This window comes from Fulmarus glacialis, unplaced genomic scaffold (assembly GCF_000690835.1).
Source record: "Fulmarus glacialis isolate BGI_N327 unplaced genomic scaffold, ASM69083v1 scaffold14624, whole genome shotgun sequence".
In the NCBI taxonomy this organism is placed as follows: domain Eukaryota; kingdom Metazoa; phylum Chordata; class Aves; order Procellariiformes; family Procellariidae; genus Fulmarus; species Fulmarus glacialis.
The window spans coordinates 1-25,011 of NW_009210112.1; the positions used below are offsets into that span (position 1 = coordinate 1).

The following is a 25,011-nucleotide window of genomic DNA, read 5'->3' on the forward strand; positions in this document are numbered from 1 at the left end:
TGTGTCGGGGATGTGATAGACAAGGACGGAACTGACGTGTGTTGCGACCGTGAAGAGCTGCCCTTTTTATACTTTTTTCCCCAGTGTTTTCTATTGTGTGGGGCGATTTTGATACCCTAAATTGAACAACTTTCCTTAGAAACTCTTCTTCTGATTTAGGGCATTCCCTTTAGCTGCTTATTTCTGCCTTGCCAGTTGTGCTAACACACCTATGCATAGGGTCCTGCTGTAAACTGAAGCACTGAAGTCATCCTTTCACTTAAGAGTTGCCACTGCTTCTGCTGCACAGCCGACTGCACCGCAGGAATGTGAATGAATGGGTGAAAGTAGAACAGAAACTTTTGGGTTTTTTCCTTGAGTTCATTTTTCAGTAAAGCCTCTGTATTACCAACCTCTAGCCAGGGTGTAAACTGGTTTCTGCAAGAACAGTATCAAAAACTGCCAGCAATGAAATTGAAAACTTAATTTGGAGTTAATAGTTTTAATTATATTGTTTGCATATTATTGTAGAACTCTGTGGCACCTGTTGCTTAGTTCTACTCTTTCAGGATGTTGTATAAAACATTAATTCACTAGTGTTAAGTACACAGTGAACTTCTTTTGGACATGGTCTTCCTTCTCCTTTTGCTTTTATTTCTCTTTTTTTAGGATTCCTGGGAAGTCAGACTTTTTAAATAGAAACTTCCAACTTAAGCTATGTCAGAATCATCTTCTGAGCTTTAGAACTTTAGCATTTCAGGGTTCCATAATTATCACGTGGGGTGTATTTACTGCTTCTTAGAAGGAACTTGAGCTGTAATATTGCCTTAAAGTCATGGACAACTGGCAGCCTGTAATGCATGATGTATTTTCATAGCATAGCTACGCTGGTTGCAAAATGAAGTGTTGCTGAAAGTAGCTCGCCCGGGCCTTTTAATGCATTCCTGACTCTTATTTTACCCTCGTGCTAGTCTAACCTCACGACTAGTCAATTTAGAGAGCTAAACCAGAAGAAAACGAACCTGTTTTGGTTTTTGTAGGGTTACCTTTTCACTGATGTGATTCCCTGATCAGGTTGTGGTGGAGGAAGATGAAGTTGCACAAAGCGGCAGAATTGCATGGCAGGGCACGAAGACCATGATTGCCTTTCTTGGTGGTATCTCTCTGTTTGTTAGTTTGATGTTACAGTTAGTCAGATTTGTGTCCTCACTTGAGCTGAAGGATTATGGGGAGTTGTAACAATGAGAAAACTGTTTGAAGAAACACTATGAGTGTTTTTCAATTTATCTATTTATTTTCTGGATCAGGTGGAAATAATGGACGATGACTTTGTGGCTTCCTCCACACCCCAGTTTCTCACTGAAAGCTTGGAGATGGCAATGGAAGTGGAGAATGAGAACTCAAAGCTGCCTTGTTTTTCCTGTGCTTTTGACAACCAAAATGGAGGGAGAAGCTTCCCTGCAGAGTCTTATTTAGCAAGTGGATCTCTTAAGAGGTATGGGGGTTTTTTGAGTTACAAATATAATACCCTTCTAAGATGTTCTTTCCACTGGTGTTTGGTGCCTCTAAATGCTGACAGGGTTTCCAAATCAGTTTTGTTCTTCAGCTCTTACAATCCTGAGATCAACTTGGTGGTGTACCAAAGCAGGAAGGGCAATTGTGTTGAACACTGCTTTGAACAGTCTTCTAGGTACAGTTCCTAGCTTTGTGAACTTTCTTTAAGGTATTGTAAAGGACCTGTTACAGGCCTGTTAGGACACTTCAAAACTGACCTGTTGGTCAACAGCATCCAAGACCCTTTAAATTTCTGAGGAGGTTGCAGCACTGCTTTCTCCAGTCATATGCTCTATTTGATGCTGGCCCTTTCTCTCTTTTCCATGTGATAGAAACAAACCTGCTCTGCCCAGCTTCCCCAGATCACTAGGACTGTCCTTTGTAGCTTTAAGACCATCTTTCTCAAAGCTCTACCTTTGCATGCATTCTGGATTTAAGGTTCAGAAGTCACATGCATAACAAGTAAGTATTTTCCATAAGATTCTAAAACGTTACTTTGGTTTAGTTAATATCTTCTTTACTGTCTGTGATCCAGCTTAGTTTTCAGTGCCATTTGCTGATCCTGCAGGGGTTGTCTTGTTTTTCCTACAAAAGCATGATCTTTCTGTCTGTCTTTCCCCGTACTTTCTGTATACCTTTGAACTTGAATACTTACAGTGGGTTTCTCCTGCCAAGCCTCATATTTTGTGTTGTTACTTTGGGTTTTTTTTAACCTTCATTTCCACAGTCTTTTCTATAAAGCCTTAAAGGGGGTTCCGCTGCACCTCCCCATTCCCTACCTTTTTTTTTTTTTTTTTTTTTCCTTGGATCAGAGCACATTCATTCAAATTGATGTCAAGTAGGGCATTGAGAGAGCCTGTGTCTGCATGAACATATCTGTACTAGATTCCACACTGACAAGGCCTCGTTTCATGACAGAAACGGTTTCATGACAGAAACGGTTTCATGACAGAACTGAATTGGTAATAATGCATAGTTCAAGAAGAATATGGATTTGGTGTGTAATATAATGAAAACCAAGTGCTTGCCCAGTACGTTTTTTTATTTTTAAAAATAGAAATAGAAATATTTCTTGCATCTTAGTGAATTCAGCTTCATCTACGCTGAAGTATTTTATGAAAGTCAGTGGAAAAATTCTGAAATAATTTGTTTTGATGTCTTTGTTGTTGTTATTGTTATACAGCTTGCTGTGATTTTTTTTGAAAGCACATTAATGAAATATTTTTGTATTTGCACAATTAATAGTGTTTTAACAATCTATACAGATGTCTGATTTTTCTCTGCTTTCAGTAAAATGGTAATTCTGATTTTATTTTTTTTTTCTTTAGCCAGAGCAAAGGGTAGTCATGGCCTAATGTTAGTTTAAGTTCTAATAATGAAGTCACATTTTGTGACCCTCATCAGTTCACCTACCTAGAAGTGTGCTTCTATTAACGTGCTTTTATCAGTGCGTTCTATATAAATATTATTAAATATATATAAAGGAACAAATGTATGTTCTAACATTAGTTATTAGGCATGTAGTGTACATTGAGACAGATGCCAAACATAAACTTACAGTGGAGCATGTTGTCTAACGTAGCAGCTTGTTCTGTTAAGGGCAGTCTGTAACTTATGTCTCAGCCCCTTTGTAAGGATGAAGATGCTTTAAGGTGGAAGGTTGTTAATTTTTATTTGTTTCTAAAATATACTGTGCCCTGTGACTATATCATGGGTTTATGCTCTTGAAGCTAGGAGTTGTCATATTTTATGTGTTATATATTATATTGCTATAAAAGGTGTAACAGTCTGACTTTTGAGAGCACTGCTACACCTTCCTATCTGTAGTATACATGTTGCTGATATATTGATAAAATATTAGTGATACATAAGCAAACTGTAGATATTGTATTCTATAGGTTTATTACTGGGGAACGTATAAATATTGTTGGCTCTATTTTACAGGGTTTTGCTGAGACTAGATCCTTCTCCAAATGACTATGAAGAAGATGTAGTGGAAATGTTTGGCTTTCAGTGGGTTACTGAAATGGCATTAGTTGAATCCTGTGGACTTCTCTTTGGATTACTTAGGTATGATAACGTTAATGTATTTTATAATTAATCCACTTCTGTAATTATACCCACCTTAAGGATATAACAAACTTTTCAAGTTTTTGATAATAAAATCATAAAAGACTGTGGGCTATGCAATGCATCTAAAAAGATTATGCTGTCTATCTAACACTCCAGTAAGTGATGGATAAGACACAAATGGAATTATGAGAAGAAGTAAATTTTGTGTCACAGATTTTTAGTATTATGGGACTTAATAATAAGTTTCTAAGCAGTGTGGTGCATATCTTAGCCATCCTCAGATAAAAATTGATAAGTGTAGTTAGTACAATAGTGTTGTGATTAATTTAGAAGGCTCTAGCTTTGGAATATAGGAATAAACTATACAAGATTTTCTTGAATGAGATTGTGCTACCCATATAATTAAAGTTGTCTTTTGAAAATTTTAAGTCCTTTTTTTGTGCATAAAGAAAAGCGGAGGTTAAAAATCAAATACTGTAAATGCTGGATGCAGCACTTCCTTCAGTTGTTTGGATTAGGATAGCTTCAGCAATCTCTTCAGATACAGTTACTGAGTGTTTGACTAATTCAATGTAGATGTTTAATCTGGTCAATGCAAATACACAGATCATCGATAATCCTCTTTGCTACCGATAATCCTCAGGATGTACAGCACATACAGAGAGTGGATGGGAGAGGAGCTTTTGTATGATTCCACAAATATATGTGATATATTCCATCATTCCTTTGATTGTAGTGGATTCTTCCATCCCTTCAGGGTATGACCAAGAGCATGATGTGAAACATCATTAATAGGGTCTGGCTTATTGAAATACAATGGCATAGATGACAGGACATATATTAAAACCAATATTATTTAGCTTTGCTTGTTTGATGCAAGCTTTGACTTCACTGTGATTTAAAAAAAAATTTTAAAAATCTGATAATGAAGGAGATCGGAGCATAATTTAGTGAAAAGAAATACTGTATCTCTTTCAGCATTTAGTCTGATCTGTGTGTTTTTTATTAACATAAAATCACTGGGCAGTGAGACAGTGAAGTAGTTGATCTCTTGAATTAAATTTTTTTTTCTGTAATATAAACTGCCCTGTAATTGTAATAGCGATGCACATGAGGCATAATATATTTTATTGTGGTTTTTAAGTTTTTCAAGCTATACGTGTTTTAAAACCTACCAAAGTGGTGGAATAATGGATTTCAGCTAACTCTTGGCTATGAGAGTTTGGTTGCTAAGCTGTCTTTTGGTGTGACAAGTCCCTCTGCAAACAAAAATACCCCACAACCCACCTAAATGGCTGAAGGTAATCTTGGGTAGCTGACATGATTTTATCCAAGGAAGGAAGAGCTGAGGGAGAGAATTTTAATGTGTGCCTGCCCTTTAATATACAGGTTACAATCTGGGTTTTTGGATCCTTATGGGTACTTAGTAGTTTTCAATTTTTTTTTTTTTTTTTTTTTTTTTTTTCATAAGAAGAGTTGATCTGGGTTGGATCTAAGTATCCTGTTTTTGAATTGTTCAGCAGTTGCTGCTTTGACTGTATAAGAAATGAGGCACAGTTTATGCAGCATTTTCTTTCAAAAGTCTGTCTTACACAGTTGCGCTTTTCATGTATTCAGTTTAGTACCACGTTATCTCTGTGGAGACTATACTTGAGGCCACTTGAAAATAACAGTTGTTGCAGAATATGGCTGAGTACTTACCCGTGTTACAGATTTTTTAATTTTCATTTGCGGTGGCAGTTAGCAGCTTCTTTAAAAATGCTCTCTCCCCCCTCCAAAACTCAACTGAGTTTTAACTTTTCTAGAGACACTTTCTTCTTTTACTCTACTATATTTGTTGCTGTTTATCTTTTGTGCTTAAGTTAAGCAGCAGACCACCCTGAGCAGGAAGCGGGAAAAGCTGCTGACTGGATTTACTAGTGTTCATTCACAAGTGAATTAATTTAGTGTATACTGAGCATATGCCGTGGGGACTAACTTTCAGGTTTATTCGGTGGTCAAAAATGAAGTTGAGTTATGTTTATGGAAAGATCGCTTACAGGGAATCGCTTTTGGGATTTTTGTGTGTGTGTGGTTTTTTTTTTCCTCCCCCGATATTTAGCTTATTTTGTATTTGTTGTTACTGTGTTTAATGTTTTAAAAACAAGCAAAAATTCTATCCATTGTTTTCCTTCACACTTGGATGTGTCTGTTGCCTCCCACTAATACTCTTTCCTAATTTACATTTCTGTAAGCTTTTTCAGAAATACAAAGCAAGGAACACCTCTCACCTCTCTCTGTCCTATTTAGACCTTACTAAAATGTAGTCAAACAACTTTTACCTATATAAATACCATAAACCTTTGTATTCCTTTAAATAGGCAACAGATATACAGACTGGAAAACCTAGTACAAATGAGTTCATCTGATTTTGGTAAGTTTAATACATTTTATTTGACACTGGGATAGGTATCTGACTACCTTTTCATTATAGAAGTATATTATCACAGATCACACTTGTGCTTTGACTCTTGACCAAGGGCTCATGGAGTGTGCCACAGAACAGCATTTAACCAGCATAAACCTGCAGTAAGGGTACAAATATAGGCAACCAAGTGATGTAAGGTACTGTGAAAATAGGTAGTGGAAATGTTGTGCGTCAGTTTGGAACCAGATCTGTCTGTGCAATAGGTGCACAGGCAATTCTGACCCTCCTGACCTTAGTGGGGAATTTCGCATTAATTTGACTTCAGCTAAGATGTCACCCCTAAGGTAGAATTTGGCAAAACTATTAATTTGTTTAATTAAAAATGGAAAGTTGCATCAAAACTCCCAATAAGTATTTTAGTTACAAAAGTAGTGGGTTGGGAGTTTTTTCAGTGTTCTCTTGGCTTACATTTAAACAAGTTTGCTTAGTTTAGAGTTATTTACAAACTTAATTTATCTTTGCAGCAGGATCAATAAAATAGGATCACTACAAAATGCTTTGTTTCAATTAAATACTAAGACATGAGAAACAGTATGTTTCTGAAGGATTATTGCAGCCTTGGGCTTATTGTAAGTTTGAAGGCTGAATTAGCAAGTTGAGAAGTTCAGTAATTACTCGGAAATAAACTGTCTGTAGTATCTTCTCATTACAGATAAATTGTTAGTGTTGTAAGAGTACAAGTGAATATTTTTACACATTATTATTATTTTGGTTTGATATTGTCATGCTCTGCCATTTAAATAATTGGTATGAATTTACATCAAGCTTTTCATACAATCAAGCTTTTGTTGATTGTATCTTAAAAGTCTGATTTTGCTGACATTTAATACATAAGTGGAAATAACCTTATTTTAAATTACATTTGAACTTTTATATGGTAGCTGGACACCAAAAAACTGTAACTGTTCTGTAGTTCTTTTTCCCTTAAATTTAAGCATCTGCTTGTTCTCTTCTTTGTATCATGTTCTTCCTTTTGTCAAATAAGCTAGGAAAATAGAAAACTTGATTTTTACACTTTGCACCAAGCTTTCTTTGTGACTTTGAGCAAGTCACTGATACATCTGTGACTCAGTTCCCCCTTGATACAAGCAAGCTAGTAGTAGAGGAGTGTTGTGAGACTTAAAATATTTAAAATGATCAGGCAGTATGATGTTAAGTATTATTGATGTCTTAGATAAATGTGCTGTTGCCACTGTTTAAAACACCAGTTTAGAGTTTTAGCTCAGTAAATCTTTGTTGTGCATATATGTTTATACAGATATCAATATCGTACATTTCATTTAATTTCCTATCAGTCTTAACGAGCTTTGGAGACTTGATACTGAGAACTCTGTAATGTGGAAGCCATATAAAATCTTTTCTTATGCTCTGTGTCGTTTTGCCTTTTTTTTTGAAAATGCCTGATCTGTTTTTTAACACTCTTCCTGTATTGTTCCACTTATTTCAATGATCAATGATTTATGACAGTATGCGAAAGATTTTGTAGTGAAATACTGTAATATAAAATTTTGCTTAACAGAACTTCCAAGAACTTAGGATAAAATATTTGTAATTGCTACAAAGCAGCAGTAATATTTATAAATAATTCCTTTAGAACAGAGTGATCTGAGCCTCTAAACCTATGGTACATTACCATGGCAGATCCTATGGCTTCTTATGTGGTGGGGGTAGGCTGTACACTGGAATACTATGATACTTGTACCAGTTGATTTTGCTTCACTCAGTGGAAACAAAACTTTATTTGTGGGGTCCCTAACAAGTGGCATACGTGAACTTGAAGGTTACCTGGAGGGGACGGGGGAAACAAAGGGAAGAGAGACAGGAAGAAGAGGAAGGGGAGGATTCCCCAGTGGCCAGCTGGGGAGAGGAGCAAAGGCAATTGCTTTTCCCTGGACATGCAGTCCAGTGCAGCAGGTGACACAGAGTTTTTGCCATGCATCTCCTCTAGTGCGATACACTTTCACTGGTGCATGCTCAAACTCCTCATTTGCTGTTCCCATTTATGATGCTCTTAACAGTGACTGGCACGTGCTTAATCAGATACAAGTGTTGCAGGCTGACTGGTTGCTAAGCATTTGTGTATATATATTATTGGATAGTAGTTATCAGATATTTAAATGACTGTATCTGCTTTGTTACGCACTAAGTTTCATCTTTCTCTAATATAAACTGAAAGCTACAAGGCAAGGTGTGGGAAAAAATAAGGAATGATTCTCAACACCAGTGGCAATTGCTTCCAGTGAATCTCTGCTGTAACGATGGTGTTTGAGCTTTCAGGTGCAAGGTAAGGAGGGTAACGCCATGAGAACAACAGCTTCAGAGAGCAAAGGAAAGGAGACACATAGTTGCAATAACTGGCTGAAAGGCTACACACCTGCAAGTGAAAGGCAGGCTACAGGATTGTGAATGGATGGCTCTTAGCATTATACATCTTAAGGCACTGTGCAACAATGTGATGCTTCCTAGGAAGAGAAGTTACAAACCATGCTTCCAAATAAGTCCACTTGCTTAAGTCCCCCTAGAGAAAAGGATGCTGAGAAATTGTTTCACACATGTCTTTTCTGAAGGTGTCTTGGAAGCAGACAGGGAGCAGGGCAGTAGGGCTGAATGATTTCTTCTAGCACTGATTGCTTGCGTCTGCCACTTTTCCTGAGGGACTGGATGCCTTCTTTTCGCTCTGTATCTGGATATGCTCCTGAGATGAAAAGATAAAGAATGGATCCCTTTGGCAAGATGACAGTTAGAAGTGGGTGTTTGCCACCAGGCACCTCCCAAGTTGTCCTCAGAAAAGGGGGTGGCTTTCCAGTGGTCTGGTTTAATTACTGTGAAGAATGCATATGTTAAATGAGTCACAGTGTGGGCACATCTGCTTTAAGCTATTGATCTGTTTTACTTCAGGTCAAGCTGCAAACTTGCACTCTGAGGCAGAGAGCATCAGGCATCAATGTATTGAGTTTTTGCATTATGTGAAAGTTTTCGTCTTCAGGTGAGATTTGCACACAATTTACTAACTTATGTACTGAGCTTTGTGTAGCTGCTTCTTATTCATTTTCTGATTGTGTGTCTGTGTATGTGTGTTCAGGTATCTGGAACCCCCAAAAGTGGAAAATAATGGAATGCTCCATCCATATGAAGAACTAGAAGCGCAGTTACCATCAATGTTGGTGGAAGAGCTTCATGCTTTGACCACACACATTGGTCACCTTTGTGAAATCCCTAGCAGTGTCCTGGCAGCATTTACTATTCAGCATCAGGCAAAGGTTGATGTATTTTACAATTTTAATTTTTTTTTGTATAACAGTACATACTTAACTTGATAACTTCTGGCTGAATAAGAATTAATCTTTCTTCAGGCTGAAATTGAAGTTACACTTTATATTTCAGGGTTTTTTCCCTTTATTAACTAAGTGCCATCCCATGCTTGGCAAACACAACTAGTGAGCTCTGCATTTGCTATTGTTGTTTTTATTTATCTATTTATTTTTATGTTTTATAGCTTTTAGAATTCTTCCTGCACTATACAAATGATAATACCAATTACAGGTAGATAAGTAGGCTTGAATTAGCATAGCATGTTTAAAAAATTCCTCGGTGTTTGTCCTTACTAATGGTTAAAATTTCTGAGCTTCCCAGTAGGAGGGGCACTTTTTTAAAAACACATTCTGAAATCTGACTCAAAATAGGAAAAGGTCATGCATATGAAGAAGAAAAGTGCAGACATGGAAGTAGGCACTGCAGCATTAAACACTAGTGAAGTATACACCATTAAGATTTGTGCATACATATATTAACTAATGCTTTCAAATCTTTTAGAAAGAAAAAAGGAATTTCAGTCTTAGGTTGTATAAACTAGTATCTGGAGAGGAATGATCTACTGAGAAGCAGCATTTTGAATCTTTCTGTTTGTTTAGCTTGTCAGTAGGGCCACTGTTGAGCTGATGAAAGAAACAGTAATTTCAAGTAAACTTTAAGGAAGAGAATATTGACATTTTGGAATTACTTTAAGAGCACCCTTTACTTTAGCAGTTTGTGTGCTACCTAATACTTTTCTGGAAAGGAAAGGATAACTAAGGGTGTTGTAATATGTCAAGCTTGAATCAAGACATTGTGTTTAAATTGTCTTCACAAATGTCCTCTACAGACAGAATTAATTGTCATGAAGGTTTTTTGTTTCCTCTTCGTTTCCTCTTCGTTTCCTCTTCGTTTCCTCTTCGTTTCCTCTTCGTTTCCTCTTCGTTTCCTCTTCGTTTCCTCTTCGTTTCCTCTTCGTTTCCTCTTCGTTTCCTCTTCGTTTCCTCTTCGTTTCCTCTTCCTTTCCTCTTCCTTTCCTCTTCCTTTCCTCTTCCTTTCCTCTTCCTGAATGGCATGTTTGTATGTTACAGTGTATTTGATCATAGATATCCATAATGTTCACTGCAGGCAAAATGTATGCCCATCTTCACGTGTCTTAGTACGGTATCCAGAATTCGCTGAAGAAATGTTAACAATAAATAAATGTGTGTATTTCTAATCACAGGTCTTTCCCCCATCATGGCATTTACTACACCTCCACTTGGATATTAATTGGCTAGTATTGGAAGTTCTTCATGTACTAGGTGAAAAAATGATGAGTAAGTATGCAGGTTTTTTCTTGAACTTATTCTTGTACATATGACCTCCCTAGATTTCTCATCTTAATTTGTCCAGAATCATTTACTACTTTTGGTAGTTTTTAAGCATAGCTATATTTAATAAGGTAAACGCAAATATGGTGAAGGCAGGTTCTTTGTGAATCTTCATGTAGCTCAAATTAAGAGAAATAGCATTAGGAATTTGTTTTATCAAAACTTGACCAAGATTACGAAGTTTGTTCTCAACTGATGCTTACAACATACTAAATATTTAATAACAATACACTTTTTGACATTGCAAATAAAAATGCATTTGCAGAGACCCAGAATGCATAACAGTGAACAGCAATTTGATGAAAACAGTGTAGGAAAAGTGTCCAAGAATGGACCAGAACAAAGAATCTCAGAACAGAGATTTTGTATTGTTAACCGTATGCGACACTAAGAAAATACTGGGCAAAAGAAGAAGCCTCAGTCAGAGGAGCTTGTAAAAGTACAGCAAGAAAAGGGCAAGGCAATACCTCTTTTTTTTCTTTTTTTTTTTTTTTTTTTTTGTTTAAAGGGCAAAAAGAAGATTGATAAGAGTAAGCTGTTCATAGAAGCTAGATAAAAAAAGGTCATAGAATGCAATTGAAGAACCCAACTTCAAAGTAGTTTGATTTGCTGAAGAATTGTTAAAATACAGAAGAGAACTTTATTTGCTTTGTGAAAATTATATCTATTGTTCATGTCCATGCTAGCAAAAAAAAAATCACAAAAATCTGTTTTCTTCTAGAATCATTGTGTCACTACAGCCAAATCTCCTCCCCCCTGCCCCGTTATTATAAATTATCAATATAAGTTCTATATAGAAATTGCAACAGTAACAATTGGAGTAACGTTGAGGTCCAGAAAGAATGCACTGTATGTTTAGCCCAGGTAACTGGTACTGAATCTGAACTCTTGGATTAGCTTTTGCCTGCTCTGAGTGCTGTCACAACACAGCCTTGCACGGATTAATGCATCTTCACTGTTTCTGCATGTCTGTGTTACTGGGTAATGTGTGCGTTGGCTGTTTGTTCTATAATTCTAAGTTTCTTTTATGATTCTTTGTGGGATAACTTGTTTTCCTGTTTTGTGGCCTTTTGGAGAAAGGATGGGAAAACTGTTGGAGGCAACTTATTGTCCAGAATTCTATATTTATTTCTAGGTGAAGTTCTGAGTAATAATGCAGGAATCCATTTTCATAAGTGAAAGCTCGTGCTTTTTAACAACAAAATTTACTAGTCAAGACAGTACTATCTCTACATATATTATCTTGTCTTTTATTCTTATGTGCCTTGTAGAATTTTTTAGGTTCTCATCTCGTTCTGTAAGGTATGCTGAGTAGAAACTTCATACTGCTGAGACCAATGGCAGGATAGTGGGTTCAGTGCTTCACCCTGCATTTCCAAGAATAAAGTACAGGCTCGTTCTACATATCTTCTGTTCCACTGATGTCAAGGGAGTTGTACTGTTGAAAAGCTTGTGGGATAAGATCTTACAGTCTCTTAACTTTACCATTTTATCTGTGTTAATGTCTACAAATGCTCAAGTTGGAATACGATCATGCCAGCTTTTTACATCAACACATCTAAAGGAAAGTGTTAGACCTCTCCAGAATTGTTTGTCATCAACTTGCATATCTGCAAAACATGTCATGATTTCAGAACATGTGCACTGGCACGTGACAAAGAGGAACTTGCAGATAAATAAATCTTTATTCCACTGCAAAAACTGTGCCAATAAAAGGCTGTAAAGTGCCGAACTATTTTACTGTCAACCAGAATAATACCAGACTTCACTGTAATAATGAAGGACTAGCTTGAACTTAGAATGGATGAACTTTCCCAAATGAGTTGTAAATTAAAATTACATAGAGCTCAACAAACCAATTCGGAAATCATAGCATAGAAAAAATTTCCTGTCTTTCTTGTATTCCTGCAGCCAAACCCAGGACTAAATAGGTCTAACTTTCTTTTGTGTTTTAGGACAAGTTGTATATGCTAACCATTTCATAAATCTAACTGGAGAGAATTTAACCAGTATCGGTTTATTTGAAACACACTGTGGAAATCTCATATCTGATTTAATAAGCTTGTCCATCAACAAGTATATAAAGGTAACTTTTTTTCTTTATATAGGACTTGGGCAGTTAGATGCTTGTATTGGGAACCATATGAATTAGATATTGCACCAATACATATATGACTTCTTACTGCTAAGTTTTAAATGTTATGTATCGCTTTATATCTCCATGTTTTAAAGAGTGTTATTTGTTAGGAGCTCAAATTGTGTTACATTTATTCATGACCATCTGGCAGTTGAATGAGGGAGTAATATTGAAATGCACTGTGTACAGAGCAGAAGTGAGTGCCACATTTCCTAAGTTCAGCGTTCCAGGTTTAATGCCAGACATGGCACAGTCTAAAAGGTTTAGAGCTATAGATTCAAAAAACCCAATCTTTTCAAACTCTCAACAGGAACAAAAAGAGAATAACTGTAATCCTGGCAGTAAGCTAACTGGACACTTACAGAATGTCATATTACAGTTTATTGTTGCACTGCTCCTATTTCCACAACCTCATCTTTCTGTTACAGTGCTTTTACGTTTGTCAAGGGAAATCTTGTCCTTCCCTTCCCTTTTCTTTCCCCTTCTCCCCTTCTCCCCTTCTCCCCTTCTCCCCTTCTCCCCTTCTCCCCTTCTCCCCTTCTCCCCTTCTCCCCTTCTCCCCTTCTCCCCTTCTCCCCTTCTCCCCTTCTCCCCTTCTCCCCTTCTCCCCTTCTCCCCTTCTCCCCAGTACCTGCAGTGTTTTTCTCCCTTGTTTTGAGCACTCCAAAGCTAGAACGTCGTAATAGTTCCATATAGCAGCTAGTAAAAGAGCTGTGTAATCTTTGACTGGGTCATTGTGAAACCTGCTTTAGATAGGCATGTGCGATCCATGAGCTCAGGACTGAACTCTGAGAATAAGTAGCAGTGACCACTGTATAATTTATGTTTTCCTAGTACAAAGACATGAAAAATGGAGTCCCACTTCTTTCATATTATTGTTTGGGGGGGGGAATGGCTGTACGAGCATTTGATAACTGTTCTTTTAAACTATCTTTCTGTAGAGAACTCTGTTACCTTTTAAAATTAGTTTTGATCTATTAAATTATCAGATAATACTGCAACCTCCTCCCCCATCAAAAGGCAAATAGATGAGAGTAATTTTGTTAAAGGAAGATTCAAATAGTATCTGTTGACCATTGTGCTTGATGGTAAGCTTTGAAATGTCAGATGTTAAAATGACAGATTCATCCTGCTTCTACAGAGCCACATTACAAAGAGAGAAGATTGTTTTGCCACCGCTTTTTCTTCAGCTCTCCCTAGGCTTGGGCAGCACAGCTTGAACTAGTTCTATTTGAGATTCATTTCTGAAGTGGAGCTTGCACTTGAGCTGGATAACGTCTCTTCAGCTGGTGCCTCCTTTAGTATGCATTCATTGCTATAATCCAGTAATGGAAATAACGTCCCTCAAAATTATTGAAAACACAACTGATACCCATAATAGATGACATTGTCAGCTCATCACTAAAACATGTCATTAAGTTTTCGGCTGAGAATATTCAAAAGTGCAGCTTTTAAAATTTGTGGGTATCCTTGGAAGGAGGGACATAAACTCTAAACCCTAGACTCATATTTTCAGATCGGTTTCTTGGGCAGCTCTGGTATCAAGACGCTTGGCTTGGATCATGTGCTGAGCCCATTGTACTCTGAGATACATTTGGCAGAGAAATATATATCCTTGGATCTTCTTTCCATTTTCAGCAGCACATCTTTGGCACCAGAGCTCTACTGTCCCAACAATACCACAATTTGAGGTTATACCCATTCTTACCAGATACTGAACTCAGGATGTTGCAAGAAGAAATCCAGACTATCTCTGAAGAAAACAATGTCTTGGTTATCCTTAGTCTAACCAATATCTGTATGGTGTCTTGCTTTGATACTACTAGCCAAACTTTATCCTGGATGGATACTGCACATCTCCTGCAGAAGAGATCCTGCTATCTTGTAGAATAGCACAGTAGTAGATGCAAGTAGTAGATGAAGAAACCTAGTTGCTGCAACAACTGGTACTCAATGTAAAAGGCCTGAAACTCTCACTTGTAAGATAGTTTGTGTACCTAATACTTCCATAGAATCCTCCAGTGTTGTAGTGCATCTGTAATAAGTAGACTGCTCCTTTCTGAGGGATCTGTTTTGCTCTTTGGTGATGAGTCATAACCAGAGTATTTTTGAGGCACTTCAGTTTTGGGAAGTTAGTAGTTAAATAATGCATTTTTCAATAGACTTTAGTGGTCACACTGATGTTTATTCTCAAGATAATATTTACATAAGATTAATTCAGATTTTTGAGAGATTCCCATAACAGATCTTTAAAAGTGTGAGGAGGCATAGGCACATGAAAAACTCTAAACAGCTTATGTGGAATGTGGATAATAGAATTATTTTAAATATTTCAGTCTTAACCTTATGATGTTCTTAAATCAATTGTCAGTGTCCACCCTGACAAATTCATAGGGTAGGCAGGGTTCTTTATAGAGAGAAAAACAAATTATGTGTCACACTTATAAATACGTATAAATTCATACTTATAATTAAGTGTTCAGTATTTAAACCTGATTTGGAGCTGAATGAAAACAGTAGTTGTAAATGTATTATTCTAAAGGTGGATGATAAATAAAAAGTCTGTATCCTTATAGAATATTATGCAGATTTGAAACTAATGGTAATATACTTGTTCTTCTAATTGTGAGAGTGTGGTTTTAGTCATTCACTCCCACTTCTGTAATGTCTCTTTCATACAGCTACTGCTGTCACTGGCATTGCATACTTTGATTTAATTTTTAATTTACACCATTAGGTTTCCAAATCAGAAATGATCTTAAGTACCAGTGTAATTCGAAAATAGTTGTGCATGAATGGATCAGGAAGAGCATGAAGATATAAAAATTCTGGATTCATCTCATCAGATCTAAGTGTCTAGGAGTTAGTTGGCTAAACTAGTCACCCTAGGTTCTTTTTATTGTCAGGGAAGGATAGCAACAGTTCTTTCTCCTGCGGTGAGTTAGATGAATTAGTCTCTCTATGTGCCCATTCCCCTCTATTTGCTTTAGAGGGGTGTAGGTTGATTATTCAACTTGGATTACTCATTGTTTAGGGATAAATTGAGTATAGGCTGCTTTGTCTTGCCTCTTTTCTTTCTACATTTCTGCCATTGTGTCCTTGCTGAAGGTAAAATGTGCTGAATTATGTTATTTAAGCAAAGCTTTTCTCGCTATTTTTACCACCTCTAAATACAGTTCAGTGGATTCGTAGGTCCTAAAACAGAGTAAGTAAAGTTTTGTCTATACTATGATTATTTTAAATACAGTGCTGGTAGGTCTTAAAAACATTAAAGCATACAGAGAATTTTTATGTATTTAGCACTTCCTTTTGCTGTTTTGCTTATTTTGTTTCACAATTCAGGGAATGTAAAACTGAAAAATGAATCACAAGAAGACTACTTTGCATTTGAAATGCATCAGTCTGAGTGAATTTTGTTAAATATGGAATACTAATCAAATAACGTACATGACTTGAAATATGCTGTTTTCTGCATATTAAAATAATGCCTTGCAGTAAATTTACCGAAAAGCAGATTTTGTGAAATGTTGTGGGAACATTAACATCCTCATGCCAACAAAAACATATTCTACTAGCATTATGCCTAGTCATTAAGGATTTTTCAGTTAAAAATAACAACAATAATAGCTATTAAATCATTTGAAATCTTTTTCTTATCTTCCCAAGAACATCAAGAAAATCTAATCAATCATTTTCTCTTTTCCTCACTGTCAGACAATGAATCAGTATTTATTGCAATTCTTTTTCATTTAGGCCTCAGAATCCCATTTTCATTTGATTAAATAATGTTTGAAAGTGGCTCAGAAGAAACTAAGAAATAGCATAACCTGTAACTTATGTAAAATTAGGAAACAGTCTTTGTTTTATGAGAGAGATATTTTGGATGTTAATGAAATATGCACTTTCCAATATGTAATTGTAGCTATATTAAACTGCAAAAAACCCCAAACAACCAAAACCAGAGGAAATATTGGTACGTAAAATGCAATTTCAAAAATAACACTTCTCTGAATAATTGTATTGCATATTCTCTTTTAGGTAAGACCTTCTGAGGCTCTTACTAGTCACCATTATCCCTGTACCTGCATTAAAGAATTATGGATTCTACTTATTCAGCTGCTGGACCACAGAAATAAAGGATCTCACACAGAGGTAATGGAAGAATACTGTTACATATGCATGCATGTTACATATGCAATACAGTCGCCAAATGTTTCCAGATTGCCATGAATGCACTAGTTCACATATCTCATGATAGAACTGAACTTTATATTTGCCTTAGGAGGACTGCATGCTAACTGTGATGCTTCAGGCCGCTGTCTTGAATGTGCATCAAGTCCTGACTCTAGGTTTGCAGTGTACTGTTTGGTTATGACCTAGGGCACTGATAAGGAGTACTCCTTGTGCTAAGGAAAGCAAAGCAAAGGAACAGACTGTGAAAGTTGTATGGTAGAAGAAAAGAAACCATCTTTACCTATTTTTTTAAAATTTTATTATTATTTGCAATTTATGTGTTATGTCATGCAATGATTCACCTCCAGGCATGAGAAACACGGGTACAGTCAGACATCTAGCCCAGGTTTCTGTCTTTGATACCCATACCTTAACTACCTATACAAGAACAACCTGGTTTTTGTTTTTGAATCTTGTAGTTGCTGGCTTCTTTTGATGCCACCTTATACTTTTATTGGAAGAGCCAATCACTACCTGTTCTCCTTCCTTATACCAATATGACTTCATATGCCTCTTCAGGTTTTTTTCTGGTATCTCCTACCTCCTGCCTTTTCTAGGCTGAAAAGTCTTACTGTATTCAGTCATTCTTTTTACAGGTGCCATTCTCTACCTGTGGTCATCTTTGTCACCCTTCTCTGAACCTTTTTCCATACTACTACATCCTCTTTCGAATGGCAGAATACCAGGATTGCATGCAGTATTGCAAGTATGGATTAGGTGGCCAAATGATTTTATACATTGCATAATGATGTTTTCTATTTTGTTCTTTTCCTTTGCTAATATTTTTCTAGTGTTTTGATTTTTCTTTCTTGACTGCTGGTTAGAATTGAGCTGATGTTTCTCTGAATGAATATTAAGAAGTGTCAAAATCCTTTGAAAGTTTTCTGAAATAATCTTTATAAGAACCAACGCTGCCATCTGCTCAATAAGTACTGTTCACTTAGTATAGAATGAAGTACTTATCAGTACAAACACTCTACTGTCAGCTATTTACTCATTAAGGACAACAGATGTAAAGGTGGACAACACAAGTGAAACTTTGTTAGTGTTAAGTGTTTGCACTAGCATTAGCACTTTGAAGCAAAAGTTAGGATCAGGACCCAGCTAAGGTGGGTGAAATACAGGTGCAAAGAAGTCCCGGAGAGTTTCTGTATAATTAGGGAAGATAGGCACAGGCTGTAAGAAGTGATATTGTGGTATAGACAGGGATCTGAGCAAAAGAGAATTAATCAGTTTGTTAGCGCTGGAACAGACTTGGAACAAAACAGGGAATTTGAACCTCAGTTTGCTGTCTTTCAGACTGATTCTCTACCATCTACTACTACATTCCTCTTGGTTAGGTTAGTCTGACACTAAAAGTTTTTCAAAAATCTGTTATAAAAATTCTTCATTAAAGAACTCCAGTCTCTCTCATGTGAGTGTTGGTGCACCACCCTGTCTGTACATCGTCATTCCATCAGCTTGTAATTTTGCCTGCGGAGTATCACACCATGTTCTTCCCTGTGACCAAGGCTTGTCCTTTCACATTGCTTTCTACTGGCATTTGAGAGAGGACATTCTAAAGTAGCTTCAGGTTTTCTCTAGTAATACTCAACACTGTATTTTGTTATTTTCTTAAAATGACTCTCATCTTGCTTGTTCTCTGTAAAAGCAAATTAATCAACAGGACAGTATTGTAGAGAAAATTGTTAACGTAGGCTTTGTTATTCAACACAGTTCAAATTTACTTTTGCATTTTCTACAGTGTTTCTGGAGCTTGGTGAACAAAAATTTAAAGAATATCTTTGAAAGGCCAAGTAGTTCTGAAAGGATGTCTGGTTTTGAAACAATTCAGTGTAAAGACCCATTGAGTTTTAGCTGGTGGATTATTACTCATCTGGCATCACTCTACCAGTTTGACCGTAATGGAAATCTAGATGAAAAGGTGGGTATGCTTTTTTCTAAATACTGAAAGTTATTATAATTTATTTAGGTCTCTAACTTTGGTTGTTTTTGTTAACAGAAAACAATCCATGTGGTAGTACAGGAATTTTCACACTCCTTAAAAAAAGGTTCTTTAAGGTTGGTGGTGTTAAGGTGTGCTTTGTACAAGTCAGTAAACATTCCAGGAGCCCCTGACATATTCATGTTATACACCAGATATTCAGTAGATTACTGTATTAAGGAAACTTGAAATATCCCAAGTAGTTAGTAGCACATATACTTAATGATGTAGCATATGTTTTAAGACTGCCTGCCTGCAGCATAAATGCTTCACTGGGTTTGTTGTTTTAGGAACTGAACACATTAGATTGTACCGTATGAAGTTTAAACCTCAAACATTGACTGTGTAATTGTTAATGCCACTTTTTTTTTTTTTAAAGTGGTAGCTCTGCTCTGGATAAATTCCAATCTGTCTAACTGCATTCCCTTTGCATCACAGCAATGGCATGATGAGGTGCATATATATTTGTGTATACAGCTTAATTTTCTGTGTTGGTGTGGTACCAATAGACACTGTCTAATAACTGTTGAATTCAAGCTTCAGTTTAGGAAGTTCTGGCGGTAAGTTGCAAGACATTTGCTTTTAGAAGATGACTTTAGATCTTCCTACTGGCTAGAGCAGGCTAGTCCCCAATTAATCAGGTTCTTGTCTGTGAATCTCATTGTGAGGGACTTGACATTACCATACATTCTGTAAGGGGCCTAGATGAGACCTGCACATGCCATTCCTACACCTGTAAGATGTACGTAGGGCCATACTTGGTATTGATGCATCAAATTCCTTCGTGGACCTCACTGCAGTTTTCTGCAGTTCTGGAGTCATGTAAACCCTGACCCTTCTTTCAGTCTCTTACTCTGAGATTCATTCTGACTAGTGTTAAGTTTCTAATAATTAATTGGGAAAGAAATAGGCACTTACTGAAGCAATTCATCCATTTTGAGAGGTATGAATGCTGCCAATTTTTCTTAATTGACTATAGAGGGAGCTGACTAGAAGCCAAAGAGATAGCTGAAGACCCTGAAATCTATTTTTTTGTGGTGGTTTGTGGGGTGTTTTTTTTTTTGTGTGTGTGTGTCTGATAGTGTTTTTGGCACTAGGGAGAATCAGGTCTTCTGTCATCTGTCCTTCTGTTCTTTTATCTTTTGCCTTATTGTAGTTGTGTTTGTTTTTTGTTTTGGGGTTTTTTTTACATTTCAGCTGGATTGCTTATATTCCCTAGTTTGCCAAGCATCAGCTCTATATGGTTTCTTCCACAAATTGGGCTTAATTGCCCTTTCTTGAGAAGTGTCCTATTATTTGTAATTTAATAGTGTGTATTAAAACTGGAAAGGTCATACCCTTTTTCTGTTAAAATCTTTACCATGATTTCCCATCCTGACTTAGGACAAAAGGTTGAAACCTTGAAAAATGTTTGTGAACAGCAGATCTGTAAAGAGGAAAGAGTCTGATCACATCAGTTGATCAATTTTTTTTGATAACTTAAAATCCCCCCCTTCATCTTTAAATCTTTAAAAGTGTTAGTATATGAACAGAGAAGGAATGAAAAATGTTGAACTTCTGTGAATGCTTTTAATCCTAAGTAAAATTAGACTTTCTAATAAAAGTAAGAATTACTTTCATTGATTTTTATCTTGCAAATTCCCTGATTTGTCAAAAAAAAAAAAAAAAAAGAAGATAGGGAAGCTGTGGTAATTCAGTGCTTGAATACTTAGTTGAAAAACTCATGACCATTTCTGGTGACTAGAGGTCTTGATGAATGTGGGATGCCTATGCTTCTGCTGCTTGCGGGTTGACAGATCCTTTAGGATCCCGTGGCAGGCTGCTCATTATCATGTGGTTCAGTCTTTTCTAATAATACCATGACAAAGTGAAGCAACTTCTTACACATTCATATATGTAAAATTGCAGACCATATCTGACTGTTACACTGAAGGTTGTCTCAAGCTTCCCTTGCTTTTGCCCGTTACTACGGTAGTGGGGGAGGACCACAGTCCATAGTGTATTTCAGAGGGACATTGGGAAGATAGAATTACTACACTCCCTGTTTATTAGAGGAATTTAGGTGGAGAGAAAAGGTTATTCCCAAGTTGAATACAGAAACCAGTGTGAAGCAGACATTTATCCTGGGTTTCTTATATTTTATGCTCTAATCAAAATGCAGTGATACTGTTTACTTTGATCATTGGATTTTTTTCCTGTCTCTCATACTGATACATACTGTGTATTTAGCCTCGTGAGAGATTATTTTTTGCCCCAGGCACTGTATTATTTCAATAAGCCAAACAGAGCTAGAATGGGAAAAAGGATTCCTGTTCTTCTTATTTTAAAGCAGGAATCTGAGACGCAGTGACAGGAAGTGACTTGCCCAAGATTAAATAATATTTTTTCCTTAGAGCCCACCTGGGAGAAGAGAATTTTCAAGTCTCGATTTGTAAATCATGAGACCATCCTGTGCATGCTCCTCTTGACGTTTCCAGTAGTCTTTATGTTCAAACTGTTAGCTGTGCTTCGCATTTCTATGAGTGTGGCTGTGAGTTTGTCCAGGGATCCCTGTTCTCTTAAGTGCCATGGGTACTTACAAAAAAATCTTATCAGTAACAACAGTGCCTTTTCACACACCACAAGAATGTAATCTGTCACAGATAGTTGATGGTAACCATTTGTTTAGGTCCCTTGTCCCCCCCCCCTGCAGAATTACAGCCTCAAACATTCTTTGACCATTATAAGATAAAATAGTCTGTGATATAAATTTGTGAGTGGAATTACATCAGGGCTCAATGTAGTCCTATTTTGTTGGTTAAACATCTGATGCGATAGCTTCATGACACATGCTTTCTTTTAATTAACTGTGATCAGAGGTGGGAGGGTGATGTGTCATAATGATGGTTATTCATGTGCTCTGTAGCAAAAATTGCCTCTAAGCCTATGTCATCTGTGGAAGATTTTCAATTTTTTAATGTGGTCTGCATGGCCTTGAGGTTATTATGAAAGCTTTTAAAATTCTAAATAGGTTTCAGACTTGCTTCTTTTTATTTTTTCCCCTTTAGCTTATATAACGTAATTTCAAATATGCAATGATTCATATATATTGAATATATATTTCATACACATGAAACCATTTTTTAAAATGAGAAAATTTTGGCCAGGTTTCTTAGAGACTCTGTTCTGAGGGATGTACAGTACATGTCTCTTTCCATAACCCCCCATTCAGGTCCCACTTCACTCTTCTGAAAAGCGGATTTGTACATTTAAAAACCAAATGGGACCTGATGAGAAAATTTGCTACTTCTGAATATTGCAGGGGTCAATTTCAATATACTGTGGGCTAGGGAAATATAGGCAGAATTACTTGGGGCTAAGAATTCTTGCCTTTGAATAGAATAATCTGAAGTGGCTACGTGGCAAGATATGCAAACATGGACTTCCAGCTGAGAAGCCTCAGCTTGGAAGTATGGCTTGCAAAAGTTTCTTCCTGTGAACCCAGAGGGTGTCAGCTCAAGTTTTTGGTTTTAGCAGTACTTTTATGCACTGTAAGGTCTCCAGGTTCTGTTGATTTTAGAACTCCCTGGGGGTGGAGGGAGGAATTTGTAAGCCAGCAGGTTTGAAGTAAGAGATGTAGATTCTACATATTCTCTGACAAGGATGGATTGTAAACAGTTGCCATGCCATATTGCCAGTGTAGCAGGGAATACTGTTAGGATGTAAATTTAGTGGGATTTGAATGAAACAAGTCTGTTAAAAGATAGAGACAATTGAGGCTAAAAAAAAAAGAGTGCAGCAGCTGGTTAGTGTCATTCTTTCCTGAGTTTGGGCTGAACCTGGGTGCACTCTTGTAATCAATTCCGGTTGGCGTCAGGAGTTTGCCCGAGATTACTCCAGGATCTTGTAAGGTGATCTGCATACTGCAGATGAGGTGGAACTTTGGCAATAAACACCTTTTGTATAAATCAGGTGTCCCTGGACTATGGGAGTCCTAAAAGCATGTTCTGAGCAGGCCGATCCAGACATTCAGAGGTCTCATAGACATTTAGCATGACTCTAATATCTACTAATCTCTGATAAATCTGGCTTTTGAGCAGTTGATTAGCTTTACTTGGAGTTTGCAGTAGGACCATGCCAGCGTGTAGGTATTCACGTAACATCAAGCTCTAAAATACAGCAATCAAAATAAAAATCTGACGTGAAGACTAGCCAGAACTGTCTGGGAATGCTGATTGTGCACTTCCTGGGTTTTGCTTATTATTGAAGTGCTGCCTTTACTCCTTGGCTACTTGTTGATGCAGTGGCCTCTCCTGGCAGGATGCTAGCTCTGGTTTCATGATACAAAGGCTTTGGCATCAATAACAGCATAAGAGGTCCTGTTTAGCACCCTAGACATGATATGCCCTCTGCTGTTCTGGCACAATTATTTGTGTCCCTATTCTATGACCTAGGTCAGGCCCTCCCTTTTTCATTCTTTCTTTCTTTCCTGAAGCTCTGAGTCTGTTCACTGATCTGGTTCACACTGTGTCCCACGAACAGAAGTACCAGAACAACTGAGCAGTGGCACGCTACAGCTGTGAGGGCAGGAAGAGCAGCTGGCAGGATGAGGAGAAGCAGTGGGAACTCCTTAATTGATACTGCTCAAGTTCCTGAATCGTGAAATCACAGCTTTAGTGTAACTTTCTGCAGATCTGTCATTTCATTCATATTTGTTCCATAAACAGTCTACAGACTGTGACTTGCTACCATCAGCAATCTTTCAGAATTCTCATTTTCTTGTCGTGCAAAAATGTAAAGCCACCAAGTAGTCAAATTGTGTTACATAAGTATTAGTGCATCTTTTTAAAGAGTTCATCTTTAAAATTCTCTCAGTACTCTCTGGAGTTCTGTGTGGAATTGTCACCAAGTCACAGCATGAAGTAGTGTAGTCAGTAGCAGAGGAGGATGGGGCATGATGGTGTTGCAATTACCAAAGCATAAGATGTCTTTATTGTAAGCTCTATACAGACATTTAAAGGACAGATATCTGCAGAATAATTTACAAGGCTTAACATTTGTGATAGTGCAGGGAATGAGTAAGGCAGGACAATGATGAAAGTACTATGTTCACACATCTAGTTATCTACACAAGCTATATACATAGCTGAGTGTAAGAGATCATTTCTGGAGTTCCTAGAATTGTAAGTATGTTGGCTTGGTTGCCTTTTATTTTTTTTCCTGGGAAATAGCCTTAGTTGCAAAACTTTCTACCCTTTTTTTTCCCCACTTTGCCTAAATATATTTTTTTTTCCTCTTCCTTTTTAATATACTTTGCCATGCAACTCTTTTACTTCACTAGCATGGTCTAGTTGATTCAAATGGATAGTCATCTGTCTTCCCAAGCTGAAGAATATGAATTACGGGCCATATTTGACCTACCCTGTATTTTTTACTATCTATATAAGCCATTACTATCTGGCCAACTTCTTACTGAATTGGCCAAAACAATCCTTAATGTTTGGCCTGGGAAAAATGAGTTAGAAGTAGTATGAAGTGTTTTTTTCATTAAAAAGGAAAAAAACAAGAAAAGGTGAGATTGTACCTTTTCTTCTTTCTTACCCCTTATATCTTCCTTTTTACAGAATGTTAAAGAAAGAAATTATGAGACATACTTACTGCTTGTACTAATCAAAAATGCCTGAATGTTTTGCTTCTTTACTATAAGTGAAGGTTGGGATTGCAAATGAGTCACTTAAACCAGTTTAAATTGCGTACTCTTTATTTTTGGCTCTTTACTTGTTTTTGAGGCCTAATTTTTAGGACAGATATCAATTACATTCAAAAAATAAAAAAGCTGTTTTCAGTGATGACTACAATATGCTGTCATGAAGTGAAGTATTTCTGGAAATCTCTTGCCTGCTTATTTTCATGTTACTACATAATGATTCCTGTAAGGAAT

General features: G+C 36.9%; 1 protein-coding gene across 1 annotated transcript in view; it reads left to right on the plus strand.

The window, feature by feature from the left end:
• Positions 1-1,286: 1,286 nt before the first annotated feature.
• MMS22L (MMS22-like, DNA repair protein) overlaps positions 1,287-25,011 on the plus strand; it is a gene marked incomplete at its 5' end in the record, with an annotated part of 100,249 nt that continues 76,524 nt past the window's right edge. Inside the window, 9 exon segments of the mRNA XM_009577076.1 lie at positions 1,287-1,474; positions 3,478-3,603; positions 5,967-6,019; positions 8,972-9,059; positions 9,156-9,333; positions 10,590-10,683; positions 12,693-12,823; positions 16,913-17,026; positions 18,852-19,031. Coding sequence (XP_009575371.1) covers positions 1,287-1,474; positions 3,478-3,603; positions 5,967-6,019; positions 8,972-9,059; positions 9,156-9,333; positions 10,590-10,683; positions 12,693-12,823; positions 16,913-17,026; positions 18,852-19,031 — 1,152 coding nt within the window.